The following is a 20,189-nucleotide window of genomic DNA, read 5'->3' as shown; positions in this document are numbered from 1 at the left end:
CCCTACGCATCCAGCTCCAGGACACCGAGAGCAAAGAAGCGTCTGGCATACTCCAGCTCCGGGAAGCCGGGAGCAGTGATGTCTTCGAGGAGCAACAGAGGGGAAAGACACCAACAGCAGAGGATAACCCAAGCCTTGCTGCCCACAAGACCCCCACCGATGTTACCCCAACGGAACAAACCCCCCATGAGAAACCAGGAGGAGTTTCTGAGCCCAATGAATGTAAAACAGGTTGCGTACCTGCCTGACATAGTCATACTCACGGAATCATACCTTACAGACAATGTCCCAGACACTGCCATCACCATCCCCGGGTATGTCCTGTCCCACCGGCAGGACAGACCCACCAGAGGTGGTGGCACAGTGGTATACAGTAGGGAGGGAGTTGCCCTGGGAGTCCTCAACATCAACTCCGGACCCCATGAAGTCTCATGGCATCAGGTCAAACATGGGCAAGGTAACCTCCTACTGATTACCACCTACCGCCCTCCCTCAGCTGATGACGCAGTACTCCTCCATGTTGAACAGCACTTGGAGGAAGCACTGAGGGTGGCAAGGGCACAAAATGTACTCTGAGTGGGGGACTTCAATGTCCATCACCAAGAGTGGCTCGGTAGCACCACTACTGACCGGGCTGGCCGCGTCCTAAAGGACATAGCTGCTAGACTGGGTCTGCGGCAGGTGGTGGGGGAACCAACACGAGGGAAAAATATACTTGACTTCGTCCTCACCAATCTGCCTGCCGCAGATGCTTCTGTCCATGACAGCATTGGTAGGAGTGACCACCGCACAGTCCTTGTGGAGACGAAGTCCCGCCTTCACATTGAGGATACCGTCCATCGTGTTGTGTGGCACTATCACCGTGCTAAATAGGATAAATTTCAAACAGATCAAGCAATGCAAAACTGGGCATCCATGAGGCGCTGTGGGCCATCAGCAGCAGCAGAATTGTACTCAACCACAATCTGTAACCTCATGGCCCGGCATATCCCCCACTCTACCATTACCATCAAGCCAGGAGACCAACCCTGGTTCAATAAAGAGCACAGGAGAACATGCCAGGAGCAGCACCAGGCATACCTCAAAATGAGGTGTCAACCTGGTGAAGCTACAATCCAGGACTACTTGCATGCCAAACTGCGTAAGCAGCATGCAATAGACAGAGCTAAGCAATCCCATAACCAACGGATCAGACCTAAGCTCTGCAGTCCTGCCACATCCAGCCGTGAATGGTGGTGGACAATTAAACAACTAACTGGAGGAGGTGGCTCCACAAATATCCCCATCCTCAATGATGGGGGATCCCAGCACATCAGTGCAAAAGATAAGGCTGAAGCATTTGCAACAATCTTCAGCCAGAAGTGCTGAGTTGATGATCCATCTCGGCCTCCTCCTTGAAGTCCCCAGCATCACAGATGCCAGACTTCAGCCAATTCCATTCACTCAAGATATCAAGAAACGACTGAAGGCACTGGATACTGCAAAAGCTATGGGCCCTGACTATATTCCGGCAATAGTACTGAAGACCGCTGCTCCAGAACTTGCCGCGTCCCTAGCCAAGCTGTTCCAGTGCAGCTACAACACTGGCATCAACCCTGCAATGTGGAAAATTGCCCAGGTATGTCCTGTACACAAAAAGCAGGACAAGTCCAACCCAGCCAATTACTGCCCCATCAGCCTGCTCTCAATCATCAGTAAAGCGATGGAAGGTGTCATCAACAGTGCCATCAAGCAGCACGTGCTAAGCAATAACCTGCTCAGTGACGCTCAGTTTGGGTTCCGCCAGGGCCACTCAGCTCCTGACCTCATTACAGCCTTGGTTCAAACATGGACAAAAGAGCTGAACTCAAGAGGTGAGGTGAGAGTGACTGCCCTTGACATCAAGGCAGCAATTGACCGAGTATGGCATCAAGGAGCCCTAGCAAAACTGGAGTCAATGGGAATCAGGGGGAAAACCCTCTGCTGGCTGGAGTCATACCTAGCGCAAAGGAAGATGGTTGTGGTTGTTGGAGGTCAATCATCTGAGCTCCAGGACATCCCTGCAGGAGTTCCTCAGGGTAGTGTCCTAGGCCCAACCATCTTCAGCTGCTTCATCAATGACCTGCCTTCAATCATAAGGTCAGAAGTGGGAATGTTCGCTGATGATTGCACAATGTTCAGTACCATTCATAACTCCTCAGATACTGAAGCAGTCCATGTCGAAATTCAGCAAGACCTGGACAATATCCAGGCTTGGGTTGATAAGTGGCAAGTAACATTCGCGCCACACAAGTGCCAGGCAATGACCATCTCCAACAAGAGAGAATCTAACCATCTGCTCTTGACATTCAATGGCATTACCGTTGCTGAATCCCCCACTATCAACGTCCTAGGGGCGACCATTGACCAGAAACTGAACTGGAGTAGCCATATAAATACTGTGGCTACAAGAGCAGGTCAGAGGCTAGGAATCCTGCGGCGAGTAACTCACCTCCTGACTCCCAAAGCCTGTCCACCATCTACAAGGCACAAGTCAGGAGTGTGATGGAATACTCTCCACTTGCCTGGATGGGTGCAACTCCAACAACACTCAAGAAGCTCGACACCATCCAGGACAAAGCAGCCCGTTTGATTGGCACCCCATCTGCAAACATTCACTCTCTCCACCACCGACGCACAGTGGCAGCAGTGTGTACCATCTACAAGATGCTCTGCAGCAATGCACCAAAGCTCCTTAGACAGCACCTTCCAAACCCGCGACCTCTACCAACTAGAAGGAGAAGGGCAGCAAATGCATGGGACCACTGCAAGTTCCCCTCCAAGTCACACACCATCCTGACTTGGAACTATATCGCTGTTCCTTCACTGTCGCTGGGTCAAACTCCCAGAACTCCCTTCCGAACAGCACTGTGGGTATACCTACCCCAAATGGACTGCAGCAGTTCAATAAGGCAGCTCACCACCACCTTCTCAAGAGCAATTAGGGATGGGCAATAAATGCTGGCCTGGCCAGTGACGCCCACATCCCATGAATGAATAAATTAAATTGTACACTATGGGTATGCAGGAACATACCCAAGGACTGGGACTAGCAAGGACAACTGGTGTGGGAAGCAACAACTAACTTAAAAATGGGTCTAAAGATTGCTTCAATTAAAGTGCGTAGCATTAAATCCACCCCGCGATGTGTTTCAACTTTGGAATACCTCGCCAAGGTCAAAGCCGATCTGCTGTTTCTGCAGGAATGTGGAATACCACACCTCAGCACCTACAGCAATGGTTGTGATAGTGGTCCCACGGGCCATCGATCTGGTCATGGGCTAAAGACTCCCGTTTCTCCAGCCTGGGTATTCTGCTGTGGGGAGGTAACTTCACCATCTCTGAAGTTAAGGAAGTGGTGGGCAGTCACCTCCTCATAGCAGATGTAATGTACAACAATGCTCCACTCCGGTTGATCAATGTGTACGCCCCAGTTCAATGCAGCGAGTGGCTGACTGTCTTCCAGCAGCTGCCACTGCTGCTGGCGACGTCCTGGCCGGTCATCCTACGCGGTGACTTCAACTGCATCATTGATGCAGCTGGACGATCCGGCAGTGACGACAGCAAACTGGATGCTACGTCCGGATTCCTAATGGAAACAGTAAAAGATGCCAAGTAGCACAATGTCTTCAGCAAACCTGCATACGTAGCGCAGCGTAGATATACCTGGTCAAGATCGGATGGGTCTGCCCGTTCTAGGATTGACTTCCTGTTTGTGTCCCGTGCTGTCACGGTCAGATCCACTGACGTCAAGCCAGTGTTCTTCTCTGATCACTGCCTCTTACTGGCCGACTGTCACTTACAGACTGACCAGTGGGTTGGCAGGGGGACATGGCAGCTCAATGCTACACTGCTAACCCCAGAGAACGTTGAGGAGCTCAAAAGGGATTACAAATGTTGGAGAACCGTGAAACTCCTCTTTGAGTCTCCAGTTCACTGGTAGGAGGCGATCAAGGAGAACATCAGGAGGTTCTCTCTCTTCAAAGGTGTTCAGAGGGCGAGTGAGAGACAAAGTGAAATGTCCCGAATCCCAGAAAAGAATGCAAAATCTGCTCCAACTGCAGTCGATGGGGGTCGAGGTCAAGGATGATGTCCAAGTGGTGAAGAGCCAGCAGGCCTCACCCTTTGCTATGGAGGCCACCAAGATCATCTTCCGGTCCAGAGTCTGCTCCATTGAGCAGGATGAGATGTGCTCATGTTACTTATTCCAAAAGGTACACAGAGAGAGCTCTGTGATCAGCAGCCTGAAGGAAGAGGGTGGCTTGGTAACGTCTTCGCAGTCCAACATACTAAGGATCAGCAAATCCTTTTATGCTGGGCTGTACGACATGAAGCCCACAGACAGCAGAGCTTCCCAGTCCTTCCTGTCATCTGTCACAGAGGTCTTAGATGACAGCATGAGGGAGAGTCTGGACAAACCACTAACTCTGGATGAGCTGACAAATGCCGTCAGGTCCTTCGAGACGAGTAAAACACCCGGAAGCGATGGCTTACCGGTTGAGTTGTATTTGGCTCTGTGGGACAGGATCAGCCCAGACCTGCAAGAAGTATACGAGAGTATGCTTCTGGCCGGCAGCATGTCAGAATCCATGAGGAAAGGCATCATCACCCTCATTTACAAGTGGAAGGGGGAGAGGGCGTAAATCGGAAATTGGCGGCCCATCTCACTGCTCAATGTTGACGTCAAGATTCTGTCCAAAGTCATCGCCAGTCAGGCTACGTCTGCTCTGGAGTTGGTGATTCACCCTGATCAGACCTGCACTGTATCCGGCAGGAAGATCTCTGATAGTCTTGTGCTATTCAGGGATACGATCGCCTATGTTCGGGACAGGAGGGTGGACACCTGCCTCTTCAGCTTGGATCAGGTGAAGGTTTTTGACAGGATATCACACACTTACATGATGGATGTGCTCTCCAAAATGGGGTTTGGGGAGGGAATCTGCAATTGGATCAAACTGCTCCACACAAACATCAGTAGCGCAGTCTCAATCAATGGGTGGGAATCAGAAAGTTTCCCGATCCAATCTGGAGTCAGACAGGGGTGTCCTCTCTCTCCTGTTTTGTTTGTTTGCTGTATCAAACCTTTTGCTGAGTCCATTAGGAAGGATTCAGGCATGAGAGGGGTGACAATCCCAGGCAGCGGAGGCAGTCAGGTAAAAACCTCCCTGTACGCGGACGATGCCGCCATCTTCTTCTCTGATCTGCTGTCCATTCGCAGATTGATGAGCATCTGCGACCAGTTTGAACTGGCCTCGGGAGCCAAAGTCAACCACGGCAACAGTGAGGCCATGTTATTTGGGAACTGGGCCGACCGATCCTTTGTCCCCTTCACCGTCAGGTCAGACTACCTGAAGGTGCCAGGGATATGGTTCGGAAGGGCTGGGGTGTGCGCCAAAACCTGGAAGGAGCAAGTAGCCAGGGTGCACCATAAACTGAGCATGTGGGAGCAGCGATCTCTCTCCATTGTGGGTAAGAACCTGGTCATCAGTTGTGGGGCGCTCACATTGTTGCTGTATGTGCTGCAGGTCTGGCCCATACCCCACTCCTGTGCCGTGGTGGTCACCCGAGCCATTTTCCGCTTGATCTGGAGATCCAAAATGGACCAGGTCCGGAGGGACAGGATGTTCAATCCTCTGGATAAGGGTAGGAAAAATATACCCAACGTCGCCCTCATCCTGATGACCACCTTCGTGTGTGGCTGCATCAAGCTGTGTGTAGAGCCCCAGTACGTAAACACCAAATGTCACTACGTGCCGAGGTTCTATCTGTCCCCAGTGTTGCGAAGGATGGGTCTGGTCACATTGCCGAGGAATGCTCCATCCAGTTGGACCGTGCCGTACCACCTATCCTTGGTGGGAAAGTTTCTGCGGGAAAACACCTTTGACCACCAATCCATCAGGCAGTGGTCTGCACGGAATGTCCTCAAGGCCCTACGGGAAAAGAAGATGGTGGATCCTGTCGGATGGTTCCCCGAGCAGACCGCCAAGGTCATTTGGCAGAATGCCTCATCAACAGAACTTTCAAACAAGCACCAAGACATAACTTGGTTGGTGGTGAGAAGGGCCCTCTCTGTCTGATCCTTCCTGCATGCCCGGAGTCTCACCCTCTCCACATGCTGCCCTCGAGGTGACTGCGGTGGGGAAGAGACAGTTGCCCACCTCCTTCTGGAATGTGTCTTTGCAAAGCAGGTGTGGAAAGAGATGCAGTGGTTTTTGTCGAGGTTCATCCCAAGCAGCTCTGTAACACAGGAGTCTGTGCTCTACGGGCTGTTCCGAGGGATGCACACTGAGATAAACATCAACTGCTGCTGGAGGACCATCAATTCGGTGAAAGATGCTCTTTGGTCTGCCCGAAACTTGCTGGTCTTCCAGCGCGAAGAGTTGTCCAAGACCGAGAGTTGCAGACTGGCACATTCCAAAGTCCAGGACTACATGCTGAGGGAAGCACTTAAGCTTGGGGCAGCCACTACAATGGCTCAATGGGGAAGGACCACTATGTAAGGTCCTCCCAACAAAGTGAACTGAGTGGCTGGACCCATGGGAAACCCCTCGGGCTGTCGACACCAAATATGGATTTGCTGTAAAATGTACCTGGCAGGTAACATGGAATGGAAGGGTTGTGATTCAACTAACTCCTGTATTGAAGAAAACCGATTTCCTTTGCACTTTTTGGAATGTCAACTTGTGCTGTTTTGAACTCTTCTGTCATGTATTTTTACAGATTTTTATGAATAAAGTATATTTTGGGAAAAAAAGTGGAACTAAACAAATTCTATTGAAAAGAAACAGAGATAGTGCAAGCAAAGAAGTGACATTGGTATAATAAAAGCAAAATACTGCAGATGCTGGAAATCTGAAATAAAAACAAGAAATGCTGGACCCACTTAGCAGGTCTGGCAGCATCTGTGGAAAGAGAAGCAGAGTTAACGTTTCGGGTCAGTGACCCTTCTTCGAGTCACTTATTTTCTTGTTTTTATATAAGTGACATTGGTATTTGGATAGACCTTGAACACTGTCCAAGTTAGATAAGTTGGGGCGTAAGTGTTCTTCTATAATTCTACAAACATCTTTGTCTGGAAGGTTGACGACAAGAGGCTTCACATGATGGAAAATTCCTGAAGAAAGTGACAGAAAGATAGACAGCTTTCTAGGCAGGTTCAAATCCAATGGTTTAAACAAAGAGCACAGAATATAATATGTGATTTTAAGAGAAACTTCGTAGGACATTATGTGCTGTCAGTATAGCTACCAAGGTCCATCTCCTCAAAAGGGTATCAAACGATTAACACATCGGAGACTTTTACTGCAGTTGTGAGAGACCGGCATTACAGTCGTGAAGGAAAAACCTGACCGAGTGTTGGAAGGACAATGGATGCAATCAACAGGAGCTGGCCACTTTGGGTGATTGTATGACTAAACTTATTGGAAACATATGTGAAACATATTTGAGCATTCTCATGCCAGATACTGTTGAAGCACTTATTTGCTGGGCATACAGTAACGTAGCTGTTTTTAAAATTGTATTTATTTTATTACCTTATTATTGTCTTTTCTTTCTCAACCTTCTTTGTCTTGTTTTCATTACATCTCTGTAATATGCTTGTGTTTCTACATTAAAGGCACCACATAAATGCAAATCATTTTTGTTGTGAAATGAAAAACACTGAATCCTCAAGGAATAAACCACTTCTATCAAATTCAAATAAACTGAATTGTTTCCATTCACTCTTCATGTATGCAATTCAGAAGGATCCAAATTCTTTCCATTTATTCTAATTGTATAGAATCCCAGTGGATCAAATTGTTTTCCTCTTAGTTGACATTGTGTTGAATCCCAGTGGATTAAAACCTTCACATTCTCTCCATTGCACAGAATTAATCCAAGCACAATAATTAATCGTGATTTGTACATCAAAGCCTTCCCCAATTAACTTTTTCAACAACATTCAAAATACAGCCAGCCCAGTGTACTAGTTCTCTGAATGGTTGAATGATTCAAACAGTCCTGTTACAAAGAATCCTGATTAAAACAGAAGATTTCTTGGCAACAAATAACACATTTATCAGGAACCAGCTATGTGAGGAGGACTCTGAACATGGTTGATGATTTAAAATCAATTCACTGAGGTAGAAGATAAGCCAAATTCAAACAAAAACCTGATTTCAAAGAACAATTATCAGGAAGTAGCACTAACTGGACTCTTGCATTCCAATGGATCATAACAATACAGCAGAGTCCGCTCTTTTGAAGCTGTGGCTACAGCTTCTCATGAAATACTTAAGGAAGTGGCCCTAGACATAATGGATGCATTGGCGATCATCTTCCAAGATTCTGTAGACTCTGGAACAGTTCCTACAGATTGGAGGTTAGCTAATGTAACCCCACTATTTAAAAAGGGAGGTCGAGAGAAAGCAGGGAATTATAGACCAGTCAGCCTGACGTCAGGAGTGGGGAAATTTCTAGAGTCCATTATCAGAGATTTTACAGCAGAGGACTTAGAGAACAGTGGTAGAATCGGGCAGAGTTGGCATGGACTTACGAAAGGGAAATCGTGCTTGACAAATCTACTAGAATTCTTTGAGGATGTAACTAGTAGAGTTGATGAGGGGGAGCCAGTGGATGTGGTTTATTTGGACTGTCAGAAGGCTTTCGACAAAGTCCCACATAAGAGATTAGCGTGTAAAATTAAAGCGCATGGGATTGGGGGTAGTGTATTGCGATGGATAGAAAATTGGTTGGCAGACAGGAAACAAAGAGTAGGGATAAATGTTTTTTTTTCCGAATGGTAGGCAGTGACTAGTGGGGTACCACAGGGTTCGGTGCTAGGACCCCAACTATTCACAATATATATTAATGATTTAGATGAGGGAACTAAATGTAATATCTCCAAATTTGTAGATGATACAAAACTGGGTGGGAGGGTGAGTTGTGAGGAGGATACAGAGAGGCTTCAGGGTGATTTGGACAAGTTGAGTGAGTCGGCAAATGCATAGCAGATGCAGAATAATGTGGATAAATGTGAGGTTATCCACCTTGGTAGCAAAAACAAGAAGGCAGATTATTATCTGAACGGCTATAAACTGAGAGAGGGGAATATGCAGCGAGACCTGGGTGTTCTCGTACACCAGTCGCTGAAGGTAAGCATGCAGGTGCAACAGGTGGTAAAAAAGGCAAATGGTATGTTGGCCTCAATAGCGAGAGGATTCAAGTACAGGAGCAGGGATGTCTTGTTGCAATTATACAGGGTCTTGGTGAGGCCACACTTTGGAATATTGTGTGCAGTTTTGGTCTCCTTATCTGAGGAAGGATGTTCTTGCTATTGAGGGAAATTTTACCAACTGATTCCTGGGATGGCGGGACTGATGTATGAGGAGAGATTAAGTCGGTTAGGATTATATTCGCTGGAGTTCAGAAGAGTGAGGGGGGATCTCATAGAAACCTATAAAATTCTAACAGGACTTGACAGGGTAGATGCAGGAAGGATGTTTCCGATGGTGGGGGAGTCCAGAATCAGGGGTCATTGTCTAAGGATATGGGGTAAACCTTTCAGGACTGAGATGAGGAGAAATTTCTTCACCCAGAGAGTGATGAGCCTGTGGAATTCGCTACCACAGAAAGAAGTTGAGGCCAAAACATTGTATGTTTTCAAGAAGGAGTTAGATATATCTCTTGGATCTAAAGGGATCAAAGGATATGGGGAGAAAGCGGGGTTACTGAGTTGGGCTATCAGCCATGATCATAATGAATGGCGGAGCAGGCTCGAAGGGCCGAATGGCCTACTCCTGCTCCTATTTTCAAAAAAAAAATTGCTGAGATTGTGAACAGTGAGCCCCAACCTGCACTGAACTCTGCTGTGTTAAAATTCAATGTGCTCAATGAAATTTTTGAATTCCCAGCAACGAGATCCCTCTCTTTAACAAACATGCTCCCTTCCAAAAAGAAACAAACCCTCCTGAAAATTTGATCAGAAAAAAGACTTATATTTATATAGTGCCTCTCATGACCTTAGGCCATCCAATCAACAGCCAATGAAGTACTTTTGATGTGTAGGAAATGCAGCAGCCAATTTGCACACATCATGCTCCTACAAACAGCAATGAGATAAAGTCCAGATAATCTGTTTTAGTGATGTTTATTGAGGAATAGGTCAGGATACTGGTGATAACTCCCTTGCTCTTTTTCCAAAATAGCACCATGGAATTTTGTGCATCCACCTGAGGGAGCAGGCAGGGCCTCAGTTTAACATCACATCTGAATGACAGCACCTTAAACATTGCAACACTCCCCCACTACTGTACTGGAGTGTTAGACTGGATTCTTGTGCTGCATCACTGGAGTGAAACTTGAACCCACAACCTTCTGACTTAAAGGCAGAAGTGCAACTAACTGAGCCAAGGCTGATACCGATGAAGGGATAAGTAAAATCTAGACAATGATAAGAGGCAATTTCTTCCTCAGATCCATTCAATCTGACAGACCAGTGCTGCACAGAATTCTTCACTACTCATCTATCCCATCTCATTTATGTCACCTTATCTTAGATTTAGATTTATTCCCTGGTCTGTCTCTTGGGAAAAAAGACATCTTATTAAGTTTCTTTTTGGGAGGATGCATAGACTCCAATCTTGCAAGAGTGGTTCCAGCTCTATTTTCACAAGATTATTCATCACAATTGTGGCATAAAATTATTTCACTTGAGTTAAAATGATATCAGCGCAACCTACTAATGCTGTTCCAAAAGCAAAATACTGCAGATGCTGAGAATCTGAAATAAAAACAGAAAATGTTGGAAATACTCAGCAGTCTACTGCTCATGATGCAGTGTCCTCTACACTGGGGATACCAAAGGCAGATTGGGTGACCACTTTGCATAACAGTTCCATTCAGTCCACAAGTGTGACTCCAAACTTTCAATCACCTGTCATTTTAATTCTCTACCCCACTCCCACTCTGACCTCTCTGCTCTCGACCTCCTACACTGGTCCAATGAAGCTCAACAGCAGCTTGAGGAACAGCACCTCATCTTTCAATTAGGCACTTTGCAGCCTTCCAGACTCAACACTGAGTTCAACAATTTCAGATCATAACCTCTGCTCCCATCTTTTGGACAGTAGATGTCAGTGATATTTCCCATTTACACCTCCCAAAGATCCATCTTTTGTTTCTTTACTTGTCCCATTGCCATCCATTTTGCCCTGCACCATCATCTCTTTTGTCATTTAATCTTGCTTGCCTTCCACCCTATCACAGACCTTCCCTTTTGTTCTTTCCTCCCTCGTCCCTTTCTCTACCTTTGATACACCTCCATTTCCAGCTCTGACGAAAGATCACCGACAGTGGGTCAGGAACCGTTGATTCAGTGGTGGACTTTGCCATAGCTACAGCATTAGCATCCCACTTCCGGGTTTCCCGATCAATCACAGAGTGCAGACATGATGATGACTTCTACATTACTTCTTGAGGCTTCAGCAACCACAGGAATGGAAAGGAGACATGGGATGACTGACCTCACTACCTGCCCGCTCCCCACCCTACCTCCAACCAGGACTCTGACTCTTCCCTGGAGGTTCTGCTGCGGGATTTGAGGGACGGAAGTGAAGTGGTGTTTCCCATGGACGGGAGAAAGAGACCAGCATCTTAAACAAAGCAGGTGTGGGTGAAAGTGACCAAGGAAATGTGCAGCAGATGTGTGGTCCATCAACCTGGATACAGTGCCCCAAGAGGTTCAATTGCCTCATAAGGGCAAGAACGATGAGTGGCATACCACTTTCAGTTGCCAAAATCCCTGACTTCTTCAGTATTCTCCTGCATAGCACTCCTCAGACCAACACATCTTGCAGCTCCACTCTTTCTCCAGGCATATCCTCACATTCCCATATGAACAGCCAACACTGACACTTACACTCATCCTAACTGCCCTCTTGCACCCATGCCTCACAGTTACCCTCCGCACAATCCATTTATCACACTCATAACTCCCTGCTTTCTCAGCACACAACAGCAGGGAGAGACAGAGATCTGGCGGTGGCCCTCCAGTGATAGTTACTGGCAATGCATGCCCACCAGTTCCACCAGGTTCACGGTGAAGGGGATCTTTCTCCAGGAGGTGGCAGATGTCAGCAATGACCTGCCATGACAGCCTGAGCCTCATGAAGCACTGGTCCTCAGACATATTGAGAAAACTGATCCTCTGCCTGTAGACCCTGTATTGGGAGTATCACCTCCTTCGAGATGGATCTGTCCATCCCCTCTGTCCTGTGGTGCAGCATGCAGCTGAGGAGAAGGCAGCTGTTGGTGTTGCTGTTACTGCTCCTCTTGTTATACGAACATACGAATTAGGAGCAGGAGTAGGCCACTCGACCCTTCAAGCCTGCTCCGCCATTCAATAAGTTCATGGCTGAACTGATTACTCCACATTTCCACCTACCCCCGATAACCTTCCACCCCCTTGCTTATCAAGAATCTATCTATCTCTGCCTTAAAAATATTCAAAGATGCTGCTTCCATTGCCTTTTGAGGAAGAGAATTCCAAAGACTCACGACCCTCAGAGAGAAAATATTTCTCCTCATCTCTGTCTTAAATGGGTGACCTCCTAGTTCTAAATTCTCCCACAAGGGGAAACATCCTTTCCACATCCACCCTGTCAAGACCCCTTAGGATCTTACATGTTTCAATCAAATCGCCCCTTACTCTTCTAAATTCTAGCGGATACAAGCCTAGCCTGTCCAATCTTTCCTCATAAGACAGCCTGCCCATTCCAGCTATTAGTCTAGTAAACCTTCTCTGTACTGCCTCCAATGCATTTACATCCTTCCTTAAATAAGTACTGTACACAGTACTCCAGATGTGGTCTCACCAATGCCCTGTATAGCTGAAGCATAACCTCCCTACTTTTATATTCAATTCCCTTCACAATAAACGATAACATTCAATTAGCTTTCCTAATTACATGCTGTACCTTCATACTAACCTTTTGCGATTCATGCACAAAGACACCCAGATCCCTTTGCATCTCAGAGCTTTGCAATCTCTCACCATTTAGATAATATGCTTCTTTTTTATTCTTCCTGCCAAAGTGGACAACTTCACACTTTCCCACATTATACTCCATTAGCCACGTCTTTGCCCACTCACTTAACCTATCTATATCCCTTTGTAGCCTCCTTATGTCCTCTTCACAAATTACTTTCTTACCTATCTTTGTGTCATCAGCAAATTTAGCAACCATATTTTCGGTCCCTTCATTCAAGTCATTTATATAAATTGTAAAAAGTTGAGGCCCCAGCACAGATCCCTGTGGCACACCACTCATTACATCTTGCCAACCAGAAAATGACCCAATTATGCCTACTCTCTGTTTCCTGTTGGCTAGCCAATCTTCTAAAATGTCAAAATGTTACCCCCTACACCATGAAATTTTATTTTCTGCAATAACCTTGTTCTTCATCAGAGACCCAAGGTAGAGGTACATAAACTACTCCCATGTTGCAGTGAAGGTTGACAGTAGGGAAGTGCAGATCAAAGTGAATAAAGTTGAAGAGAGGTGAAATGACTTACAAAAAGTTGGAAATCACCTGTGAAGCAGTGAAATCTGGCTGCCTGAACAAGTGTCGTGAGCACAAGCCTTTTACACAGGCAGTCCAGCAGCTATGCAATTTCACTGTTTAGGGGCTTTCAAGCCTGTCAGTTTCATTGTACAATTACTCCCTGCTGTTTGCCTTGTCTTGTTTACCCTGGCAAATTTCACACAGCTCAGGAAACCCATTCACTGGTGCTTAAAGCCAGAATCATGGGTTAAATCCACTATTAATTCACTATTTAAATATTTGAATTACTTAAACAACAACTCTATGGGGGTTTCCCGCTCACCTCCAAACAGTCCCCGGTAAAACCCGCAAGTGAACGGGATCATGTCAGGTTCCAACCCATTGCATTTCTCGGGGCTTTAACTCCCCACCTGCATCCAAACGTGCACCCACCACTGCCCACACCAACCACCCCCCCACCCTCCACTCCGCAACCCTGGCAGTAAAAATTTAGTCCTCTGTAAGGATGCAAGTTCTGAAACATTAAAATGTCAACACCTTGCAAGTAGACAATTCTTGTGAAACTGGCATTAAGTAAGTGTGGACATAGCGCTATCTTGGATCAAAGTCATGCTATGCTTGACATGGGACTGCTTACACAGCTAATGCATGAAAAATGGAAAATGTTCCTTTCCCCATATAACATCCTTCACCTTGAGAAACACAAATCCAACAATCATTTATTTTTCCAAATTTGCTGATATCATAAAACCAGCCACTGGGATGAAAAACATTTCTGCTCTGAGCAACTTGGCATGCCAAGTATTGCAAGTTTACTGTAATTTAGTGTTGAAAGGTAAAGGGGAGCGTGGTCTCTCCATGTCCCCATTATATCATGCAAGGTAACAGTATCTACATAGAGACATCTAAAGATAATGGTAGGAAAGAAGAACTGAATGAACATTAAACTATGTTGGAGTATAGGTTGAATGATGCTGCACCACTGGCATGGAGTGTTGCATAATGTAAGTGCAGATTGAAATATGCCGCTCAGCATTATTGGGCCGATCCTTCAACCCATACTCCAACTGAGTAAAACTCCACAACAGGGGCTGAATTTTGTGCCCACGGTGGGGCTCCCACCACTGGGCCGAAAAGACGTGGGGAATCCCGTCTTGGCCAGCTGGAGCCCCAGATGCGATTCTACAGTGCCGGGCCAATTAATAGCCCAGCACTGGGATCCTCATCCCTTTAAAGGGATAGGCGTGGAGTACAGGGGGATAGGGGTACAGGGAGGTATTTTGTTTGCTGGTGAGGGCCCTCCGTGGGCCCAGATTGCCCATGAAGGTCGGCCCCCCCGCCAAGCCCACTGGGAGGTCATCTCGTTTTACTGGACGACCTCTCCATGTGGCGGCTGCCCCCCCCCCCCCACCACCGGCTTGTGGCTTAATGCCAGTAGTGGGGGGAAGAGGCCCTTAAGTGGCTGTTATAGACCTAAGAGCCTCAGTTGACCTCTGGGCAGGAAGGCCGTCGTCGGCCTATCCCGCCCCAACAAAATTGCTTTGCGATGGGCCCTCCGTCCCCTGCCTCCCATCATAATTCTATGGGCCCCCCCAAGATGGGGGGCCTATAAAATTCAGCCTCAGGAGTGCAGATTATTGAATTACTCTTCGTATTATGAAACCTTATGCAACAGATTGTTACCTATTTAACCTTTCACCAGCACAAACCTGCACATAGGTTTAAATAAACTAATCCAGTTGCTATTATGCTTTCTTTTTCTTTGCACTGTTCTCCTTCATTGTCTAATTAATGTGATTTTCATTTACAGAAAGTCACACAGCATGACACCTTTTTGAACCAAACATCCAATTCAGACATTTCTAGAAATAATTATTAGTGATTAATGGAAAAAAAATTATGGCCAACTTTCCCACAAGCACAAACATTAATACCTTCTTGATAGTGTCTGTCATTACTAAAGATTGATATACCAGAATTCAGACTTCCAATGAACATAAAATGAATTTCATTTAGACAGCATTAATCCTCCTATTGAATGTGTAGCTGTTAGACACAAGATGCATCTTTGTCATTTGCTAATTTGTTAATAATACTGCAGGCAAGACGAGAAACTTTTCACTTTAGGACATGTTAAAACATGAGTGGTGGGGATGGGGGGTGTGGGGTGGGACAGCAGGTAGAATTTTCTGAGTTTGTGGCATTGGCAGTTAGCCTTATCCAACAGCCATGTATGTCGAAAATTGTAGGCAGTGGCCCAGGATTTTCCATTTCTTAGTGCCTAGGAGCAAAATCTTGGAAAATTTCATGATTCATGGGGTCCTGCATATGCTATTCAAGTAAACTGCCACAAAAGTTATCTACTTCTTATGGCTCGCATATTCTGGACCTATAATTCTTCTAATGAAAAATGGGAGAATAATTGCTTTTCTCCATAATTAACAGTCTGGTAATGATATTTTGAACACATGTGGCTTTGAACTGTGCATTTCTTGAGAATTCAAATTTTGTTCGTGATTATTAGTAATTATGGAGAAAAGGGGTGTACTAATGGAAAAATCAATGCACTTTTTCCACTATTTTCCCCACCTCCACACCACATCCACCCACACACTTTAGGGATAATGGGATTAAGTAGATGCAGTGGAAGATCATCCAAGAACCTACCAGTACTGCTTTGGATGGTCCTCACTGTAGTGGTTGTTCGTGGTGGTGATGCTGACCTAAGTGACAAACTTTCATCATCCTGTGAGCAGCCACGTTCGATAGCCCTTACATAGCTGTGACTTCGCATACGGAAACATCCTGGCATAGGCAGATCCAGTGCTTCGACCGCTTGGGACTCCAGTTCACTAAATACTGACTGGCAAACTGATTCGAATTGTCCATTAACTTCCACTTCACTCACCTACAGAACAGACGAGATTACACCAAGTACCATTTAGTTCAGGGTAAGTCAGGCGACTTAAAACTTAGTTCTAAATTACCACAGATGGCATACCTGACTGATGGTACTCATGGCTCTCATATAACTCTCGTTGCGAGAACGGAATTTAGGCGAGGCAAGAAGCACCGCGGGATCCAAGCTGTCCAAACTTCGATTAATTGAGACTTCACTGACTGCCCGTAAGTAACTGTGGCTTCGTATTTGAAGTTTGGGAGAATGTTCACTTGATATCCTGAGGGAAAACGAGGAAACTTTTCATCAAATACGCAGTTTGTTAGTTGTGGGTAGGAAAAGCAAAGATCAACTAACATAATCACGGGCTATATTTTCCTCTGAAAAGGAGATAAATGCCTGTTTTTCTTCATAATTTATGACGCAGTAATGAATTCACAAGAACATATGGTTTTGAAACATTTGACTCTTGAGACTGCAGTAGTAATTCAAAAATAGCTATGAATCATGAATAGTCCTTTAGTATTTCTCAAGTAATTAACAAATGACTTAAATGTGGAAAGAGTTGTTACTTCAGCTGTAGTGTGTACAACGTTTGTGGAGAATGACACGACTATATACTCTGCTATCTGGCCCTGGGCGCACTTATATTCATCTTCTGAGCCCAACTCCAGATCCAGTTCCAGCTCTAGGTCCAGGCACATCTTCGCTCCATTCCCTGAGCTCAAGCCGATATATAACTGTAGCTTGACATTTGTAGAACAACCATTCACTAAGGCTCTGGTCCCGACAACCCACTTTACTGATCAGCAAGATTCTGTTGGTAGCCCTCAGTCTCATTAGGATCCCCCTTCTTCTGGAAGAAACCACAACTGTGCCTCAAACTGAATCATATTCCCCCAGCTTCAGAAAGGATCTCTCCGTGAAGAAGTGAACCAGCCAGCTCCAAGATCATTACAACTGAGAGCAACTTTTAAGAATTTGAAATGAATACCAGCCACACTTGCTGCCCTAGCATAAGTAGATAATGCAGCGCAGAGTTCATTAAGACCTTCTACCTTTATGGTACACTCCACTAGTTTTGCCAGCCTCCATGTACCTTGATTAAGGATTGCTGGCTTGGTCAAGACACTGGCTTAATGCTGAGGAGTGACTGTCAATGCAGAGTGGCTGATAGTGTCTGTGCCATGAGTGATTAGTATTCAGCTACAAGAAGAATATTGCATTTACATACTGTACTACGTGATCACATTTTTCAGAAATGTCTCAATTCTCCCCATGAACAGTGATTACTCTGATGCCACAAGACACACAGAACAAGGATCCTAAACCCATAAAAGCACTTCCCCAGACAATCTTAGTGAAGGAAGGAATCAGAAACATTCACTACTTGCTACAAAGGATAAATAATATTGCACAGAGATTTCAGATAGCTCTTTTGTAAAATTTGCCTGTAGAAATTCATTAGATGGGATGAAATTAATGAACACTTAGAAAGACATGCTAATCTGGGACAGTCACTGGATTTGTAAAGGGCACATTAATTGATTTATTTAACCTATATTTTTGAGAAGGGATCAACTCTAGTGGCACAGTCTCAACGGGCAGAATATCCTCCTTCTGGGTTGTAAATTTTATGATTCTATGAAGAAAACAACTGAATTCTGAGAATATGGGATCTAATAAATAGGATTCACATTATATGCATGGAGCACATCGGTTAGAAATAAACTGTCAATTCACAGCATTTTCGGATTTTACTTGAGCCAAAAGGCAATACTCAGTACCATGTTAGAGAGAGTGATATCTGGCTCCAGCAGTGCCCAGAGGCTTGAGCAGGATAAGACAAGGGCTAACACTGCAATTTGTCACATTTTGTATGAGTTGTGTGGGAAAGGGCTATTCCTGTTTACACGAAAATGTTGCATGTACATGTAGCCTTCCACAAATCAATGAATTAAAATTATTTTGGGGGGAGGAAGAATTTGAAAACCATTTGTAAAGAAATCCTTTGTATGTGATTGGATGTGATATTGAACAATTGCATTTGGAGGAAGTGGTAAATGAGATCAATTTAATTAATCAGCTTAATTATGTCCATTTCACTTTGCATAACTAGAACAGCTCGATTGAGGCTGTAATATTTTTCTTCAAACACTCATTTTCAATTTCTTTATCTCTCAGTTTCACTCCACTGTTTTCTCTTTAATGAAAAAAATAACTAGTATGATCTTATCTTTGTAAAATAAGTGAAGCTGTGCAAATTGTATACAAACTAAAAGAAGTTCTTCTTGATGCAATTTTTCTACATGACCCTATGTAAATAGTGACAATGAAGTAATAGCTATTAATTGCAGGCAGTTTTGCTTAATATCTACCAATTATTAAAATAGAAAGCTACTATCCCTGTTAATAGTGCCATACATGACAAAAACTGCCTTGCTCATTCCCAACACAGTGGGAAAGCTGGGGGTGGTTAGATGACTCAGTGGTAGTGGGATGAAGAAGATTGGCAAAAACCTAAAATATGTAGGAGGCACCAAAAGAGCTATACTGCAGTTGGCAGTGAGACTGAGAAACTGAAGACATTCTTATGTGGCCTAGTTATCTCCTAAGTTTTGTGTCTGCATAAATGTATGAATTAAAGCTTCCTCTTTGTTTATTGACTGTCAATCACAACTGGACCAATATGGGTATCAATTACTATTGGCAATTCCAGCCTCTTACACATCCACAATTTCCTTTGCTTCAGCTGCCAAGGGCCTAAGCTCTGGAATGCCCCCCCTAAACCTCTGCACCTCTCAATCTCTCCCTCCTCCTTTAAATTGCTCTTTAAAACCTACCTCTTTGACCAAGGTTTTGGTCACCTTGTCCTAATATCTTTTAGTTTAGTTTAGAGATACAGCATTGAAACAGGCCCTTCGGCCCACCGAGTCTGTGCCGACCATCAACCACCCATTTATACTAATCCTACACTAATTCCATATTTCTACCACATCCCCACCTGTCCCTATATTTCCCTACCACCTACCTATACTCGGGGCAATTTATAATAGCCAATTTACCTATCAACCTGCAAGTCTTTGGAATGTGGGAGGAAACCGGAGCACCCGGAGGAAACCCACGCAGACACAGGGAGAACTTGCAAACTCCACACAGGTAGTACCCAGAATTGAACCCGGGACGCTGGAGCTGTGAGGCTGCGGTGCTAACCACTGTGCCGCCACATCTTCTTACGTGACTCAGTATCAAATTTTGTCTGATAACATTCCTGTGATGTGTCTTGGGACGTTGTACTATATTTAAGGTGCTTTATAAATGCAAGTTGTTGTTGGAGCAATATGACAGTCCTCCACTACTGGACCAAAGAAATCACATGAGCATCTATGATCTCACCTGGAACTAAAGACCAACGTAAGCCTGTCTTAACCTTTATTAATTTCTATTCACTATATGTAGATATATTTACATGTGTTATTTCAAAACATTGATTTCCTCTGCTTTTGAGTCTGAACTGAGTTAGAGTCATTGGCTGGAATTTTACGCTGCCCCAGCAGGTCAGATGGTGGCATGGGGGCGGCGTAAAATTGAGCGGCAGGCTCTGGGAGGCCTAACGGACAAGTTTACGGAGGTCAGGCGGTGGGGTGGGGGGGGTGGTGGAAAATGGCCTGCCCGCCCAAGGCCAATCAAAACACTTAAGAGGCCACTTAATGGCCACTTAAGG

General features: G+C 45.3%; 1 protein-coding gene across 2 annotated transcripts in view; it reads right to left on the bottom strand.

Moving 5' to 3' along the window:
• dlgap1a (discs, large (Drosophila) homolog-associated protein 1a) overlaps nt 1–20,189 on the bottom strand; it is a 293,260-nt gene that overhangs the window by 218,663 nt on the left and 54,408 nt on the right. For both annotated transcript variants that reach the window (XM_068031686.1, XM_068031685.1), the window contains exons 3-4: nt 16,568–16,745; nt 16,234–16,474 (exon numbers count right to left, since the gene is read on the bottom strand). In XM_068031686.1, the coding sequence (XP_067887787.1) occupies nt 16,234–16,474; nt 16,568–16,745 (419 nt within the window). The remainder of the gene's footprint in view (nt 1–16,233; nt 16,475–16,567; nt 16,746–20,189) is intronic.

The sequence above is a fragment of the Heterodontus francisci genome, chromosome 5 (assembly GCF_036365525.1).
Source record: "Heterodontus francisci isolate sHetFra1 chromosome 5, sHetFra1.hap1, whole genome shotgun sequence".
Taxonomy (NCBI): Eukaryota; Metazoa; Chordata; class Chondrichthyes; order Heterodontiformes; family Heterodontidae; genus Heterodontus; species Heterodontus francisci.
The sequence above is the reverse complement of the archived record's forward strand: the minus strand, read 5'-3'. Positions and strand labels throughout refer to the sequence as shown.